General features: G+C 39.2%; 1 protein-coding gene across 1 annotated transcript; it reads right to left on the minus strand.

The window, feature by feature from the left end:
* Positions 1-293: 293 nt before the first annotated feature.
* LOC115629614 lies at positions 294-1,530 on the minus strand. The gene has a single exon (XM_030526112.1). The coding sequence runs from the start codon at positions 1,452-1,454 to the stop codon at positions 477-479; it is 978 nt and encodes a 325-aa protein (XP_030381972.1). The 5' UTR covers positions 1,455-1,530; the 3' UTR covers positions 294-476.
* Positions 1,531-6,000: the final 4,470 nt, after the last annotated feature.

Below are 6,000 nucleotides of genomic sequence, written 5' to 3' on the forward strand. Positions count from 1 at the left end.
AAATTGGGAAGGCTGCTTACAACCCAGCATGATCCTAAGTCCGAAACCATGAACATAAGGTAGAATAAGAAATGCCGATATTGCTGTGACAATTGAGACAAGAGCTGACTGCTATGAAACGATTAGTCAAATGCTCCAAAAAGGCAATCGTACGATATATAGTACATGTATACTATGTATATGAGTATTTCGTATTCAGAAAAATCCCAATGGTTCGACTGATTACCCTTTTTTGAGCAACGGCTCACCTGAATTGGATGTAAGGACACCTTTAGCTTATAATGAAGGTACGAGAATGTGTATGTTTGTATTTGCTGACTAAAATTATTGTTTCTGTAAAAGGATCACGTTTTTCTTTTAAATTTTGGATTCGGTCCCCATTGCATGGATACTTTATTTGAAGTTGGGCGGTGGTTAAAGTCAGTGTCTCTCCTTAACTCCTAACCGGGGCGTGCAGCAAACAATTGAAAACAATTTCACTTGGACATATCGCTGTTGCTGAGTCGCAGCGTCGGAATCTGCTCCAGCTCCCGAAATCGCGCTGTGGGCGGCATTATTTCCAGACCACTGCGCATGCGCGTGGAACGACGGGTCCGCAGTTGTTGTCGCACTTTCCAGTGCATGCGATAGAGTTCTTCCTCATCGGAGGGTAGCAGCGCTACAGAGTCCTGCGGTGGCACCATCGGGATCACCACAGCTGGCGGTTGCGGCTTAGCTCTGTGGTCCAGACGAGGACGCGAACGTTCAAAAATGGCCATCGGCTTTTTGGAACGCGTGGACATCTGGGTGCGCGATATCGACTCGCCTGGATACGCTATCAGCTGCGGAGACGATGGAGGCGGTGTGAACAATGTCGATTGAGGTCGATTAGCCGACGCAATGTCACTTTCCAGTCTTTCGCGTGTTGCGGTCAAGTTACGAAGACGCTGATCCTGCAGAAGACGCTGCTTGACTATAGAGGCTATGCTTGGCGGCTTTGACACTTCCGACTTAGAGCTGGACGTTGTGGAGGTTTCAGACTTTGCCTTGATCGAGTCCAAAAGGCTACCAGAACTTTTGCTCTCTTTTAGCAGCGCCTCTTCATTCGCCACCGCCGAGACCTTGTCCAGAAAAGCAAAGCGATCCATGTAGAAGAGCTTCTCCGGTCGCTTGCTTTGGCCTGCGCTCATTTCATATTCAATTTCCTGCAGTTTGTAGACATTTAGTCTATAGCGCATGCCATTGATGCGATTCTTCACGAACTCGGCGGTCACTCGACCCCCCAGGGCTCGTGCAATAGACTCCCAGGCTCGCCGTTTGACAGCAACATTTTGAAATTCCAGACAGTTGCTGTTCCATAGACACTCGTATTGCCCATAGAGGTCTACTAGACGCAAATAGAAGTCCTCCCGCTGATTGGATGGTAGCGCCGAAACGATGTGGCTCCTTGTCTTGAAGCGTCGTAAAGCTTCCATGTCGAGACTCAATTAAGTATATTTAAGTTGGGTGTGTTTGTGTGTGCCTGTGTATGTGCTGTGTTAACTTCAAAGTGATCGACTTTTCCCCTGACACTTGGGTCAACAACCACCCGATGACAGTTCAAATCCACTCGAAATTATACCCTGCGGCTAAGCGAAGTAGAAGGCAAGAATGATGAAACACTCAATCTCAGGGCGTTAGGGCGAGTAAATTCAGAGATATTGGTCGAAAAATCGAACAACTTGGTTTTGAAGTTATGCCAGCAAGTTTTCTGTTTGAGGTACATTTTCATACAGTAGTTATAGTCCTCAATATATAATTTATGAGTGATTAGCCGCAAACGAAAAGTCATTAGATTCATCCACAAAATAATCTCTCACGCATTCTCCATCTTATGCATAGTTCGGAGTAAAAGTACATTTTCCTTTTTCCTGTTATAGCCTGGGTGTGATATTTTGAATCGAAATTCTTTGAAGCAGCAGTTATTGCTACGATGAACAATTATTTATGCATTGTGAGCTTTTGAAAGATTAAGTGTTAAAAATTTTAAATATAAGAACAAACGAAATAAAACAAACATGAAGAAAATACAATAACGGATCTGTCCAATGTCAACAAGATTTATTTAATTTGAAGCATGTTCTTCAATAACATCGGCACTCTTGGTTGGATTAGATGAAAATCATTTAAGAACAGCTCATCTCCATCCATACAAACATATGTTCATTGCTCGTTCGGGTTGGTATAAGTAAGGTATTCTAGAGTCGAGATAAAATAATATATTTACAGCATTCCATTCATTTGGGACACAGCAAGTCGCAGGCGAGACATCATGCATGCTTGGCTCTTTTACAACCCAAAATGCTTATTACCATATTGATTTCCATATTTGCCGATGACAACAACAGCCATAAAATGTTTTTATGCATTTTTGCCATTTTGCCAACCAATGTGAAAAGCCACTGAGTAGCCATGGGGATGACTGAGCGACTGTTAGCCTGTCAGGCATGTGTTTTTGGCCCTCAGCGGGCCTCACAAATTCAATCATAACCAAATGTGCGTGGGCAATCAAAATGTATGGGACCCAAACAACTTTAAACAATTAAATTAAAAATGAAATAATAAAATATGAACATTTGTTTATGGCAGCACACACAAGCCCCAACAGCCCAGGACAGGATTCGTATCACCGGGGACTCTCGTACACACACAATGCCATGAAAATTATCTTCAAAAGCAACTTGAGACTTGCGGTTTACGTCCAAGACATCTCATCTCGTGTTCTTGGAAGCACACTGCGGTATGGGGACGTGAGTTAGGCTTGACATAACATTGTTGCCAACATTTAAATAACATTTATATTGCACCCAAGCCCATCCACGAACAGACAGGCACACAAACTGCAAAAACTTCCCCACTTGTGCAACTTCCAGTACATAGTTGCAGCTGCAGTCGAGGTCTACGAAAGGCCTTGAAGGCCAAGCCAGTAGTCGTGTGACTGGTCATAAACGTCAAGGCGTTGGCCAAATGGGAGGCGTTGCAGCCATCCAGCCATCCTGTCTTCCTAGAGATGGACACAGTTCTTGGGGCAAGCTAAATATTTTTAATTGAATGCATACATTGATGATAAATAATAAGATATACTTATAAGTTAGAACTACCAACAATTTCGTATTGATATTTTTAAATACATAAGAAATAACTTATGACTTATAACAAATTCGTTTCAGTTGAATTTCCATTTAAAGACACCGAAAAAAGGCAGCCGTGCGAAATAAATTATTCTTTAGTCACTTAACAATAGTATGGAGATTTCTGCAACGTCTAATTTGTCAAATGTTCAATGAAAATCAATTCAAATGTTTTCCCATTGACAACCGAAGAAACAAAAAGATGGCTGCCCAATGAATTTACATTTGTATGAATTGGTTTTTGATGTCTATTTATGTATTTCACTTGTTCCGCTGAGATCGGGATGAGTAACACATTTTGGCAGCATTACCCCAGCTGCCAGGGCTATACTTGTACAAGTATTAAAGCAAACTATTTACTGACCAGAAAAATATATATTCATCTGAATTAACTTTACCATTAGACGAATTAAACATTGCAGGAATATTTTTATAACTTTAAAAGCTCCTGTAAAACAAATTTATAAACTGAAAGAGTGATCTGAAAGTAAATAGCTGTCCTTAACAAAATCTAAATCAAATCTAAATCACAAATAATGATCTGTTCCAGCTGATTGAAAAAGAGTTTTTATTTCAACAACGACTCTCCTTGTACTAAACAAGATAAAACAAAAATTATGGGTTTTTTTATTCGAAAGTTCTGGAAGTCACCGCCTATAAAAGTCTCATCTCTGAACATTTTGATCGCCTACCAAGGGCGACAAACTTTACAACTCGATGTGACAATGCTATGTAAGTTGAGTATGAATTGAATTGACTGTCATCGATGGATTAAATAAAATGTGCTTACTCTATGTTTGTACGCTGTTCCTATTCTATGCTCTATACTCTAATACGTTAGCAAACCAACTTGCACTTATATATATTATAAACATTCAACTAAAAAGTTCAGCTGGTAACTGGTTCGGATGGTTGTGGCTTAAAATGTCCGTAACTCGTCACAATCATAAATAATGTAAGGAGGGAGGGTTTCGTAGCATTTAAGCATCAGGCGGGACTGCAGGAAGCATCTGAATGCCGGTGGCACTTTGAAACTGGAAATAAACTCATTTAGTTGAAGTTTATGAAAATGAGCCCTTGACAGAGGCAGGTCTACAAATATCATCACACATGCGCATCTTTAGTATGTAATCATGTCAAGCTATATATATGTACAAATATATAAATGTTAGATGACCCCGTTGCAGCAGCAAAGTTGGACCCAATGTTGTTGCAACTCAGGCTCTCGCATTCCATATCCTAGCCGTGCCTTGCCTTGTAACTTTCTAAATAAATAACGAGTTGGTGAGGATGCATTTGTCTTGCAGCCCTCGGCATCCAAATAGATAACAAAAAAAGACGTATGACGTAAATATACATATATATTCGTTCTATATACATACATATATAGATGAACGTCATCGTCTTCGCTAGCCTTGATGCTGTCTTTGGCGACAACGTCGAAAACGACGCCGCTGGCCACAAAGCTGACTTTGTTGCACAGCTATATTTAGTCATATTATAAATTCATGGCAGCAAGGCGTAAATCCGGGCTTAATTTGGTTTTTTAGCATGGTTCGTGCAATGGCAAAATCTGTTGTTGCTTCTGCTCTTGCGGCGGCGAATGTGCGGTGATTATACAAGTAGATATACTTGTATGTACGATATATCCAATTCTCTTTTACTGTTAAATTCATTTAAAAGAAAATTTGCGAAACAAACTAATGCAGTGATCCTTTGTTGGAATGGTGGGCGTGCTTCCATCTACGCTCTTCTATGAAAATAAACAAAATTAAATTTCCAAGCAAATGTTAGTCCTAAGTAAAATATATATTGACTTGCGTGCCTTAAAAATTATTATAAGCGGCAAATACGTACTATGCATATTTACTTATACACTCAAAATGATGTGAGCTATCACTTAATTTAAGCACAGATCTGTTAAATATGAATAACAAAGAGCTTCCCAAAAATATATTAGCTTTTTGTTAAATAAAAATATTTAAAGAGAACATTTTGAGAAAAACTACGAATTGCGGAAAGTTTCTTTGTTTCCAACATTGCTCTTATTATTTTTGAAGCCCAAAAATTTACAACAACATTTATAGTAGCATTGGTGTTCATTAATTGTAATGTTGATTTTATTGTTATATAGGCGTCCGACTTTATATTTCAAATGAAATTATGGCTGCCTAACCAAGAAGATGATAGACAAATAAGGAACCTCCCTCAAACCAAACTACGACATTAATTATGTTATTTATTTTTATAACCATTTGTTAATGCTGAATTATAATATTATAGTTGAATTTCTCCATCCGTTTGGGGTGGAAAAAACCCAAAATCTAAGATTATTTTTCACAAAAATTAATCACACATCTAGTGTACCGTGCATTGCGCATCCTAAAAGTATGCAACAAAAAATTTCCACCTCTCTATATTCCCGCAAATAAGTATTGTACTAGTAAGCAGGAATTATGCAGCTCTTTGATAAATATTTAAGCTTCATAAGAACGAGACGCCCATGTGTGAATCAACTTGTCAAATATTCTTGCTTCCTGTGCTTGGTGATTCTGTACCTCATAAGGCTGCGACGACCGGCAGATGGGCGCTGGTCACGCAAAAAATCCAAAGTTCGTACGCTTTTATCCGTAGGCATGCTTAAGGGAGAGGAGCAAATAGAAATATAAAAATAAATGTTTATAATCCTACATCTGAACTTTGAAATTTATAGCGCAATGCTATACGACTATTAAATGGTCAACTGTTATTTTTGTCGGTATTTTTGTTGCTGTTGTGGTGCTTAACTTTACTTTATTTCCGGTTGATATTTTAGCAAATGTTGCGCAGGAAACACTTGCGTTCGCGCTGT

This window comes from Scaptodrosophila lebanonensis, unplaced genomic scaffold (assembly GCF_003285725.1).
Source record: "Scaptodrosophila lebanonensis strain 11010-0011.00,11010-0021.00 unplaced genomic scaffold, SlebRS2 tig00000159-arrow-arrow-pilon, whole genome shotgun sequence".
Taxonomy (NCBI): Eukaryota; Metazoa; Arthropoda; class Insecta; order Diptera; family Drosophilidae; genus Scaptodrosophila; species Scaptodrosophila lebanonensis.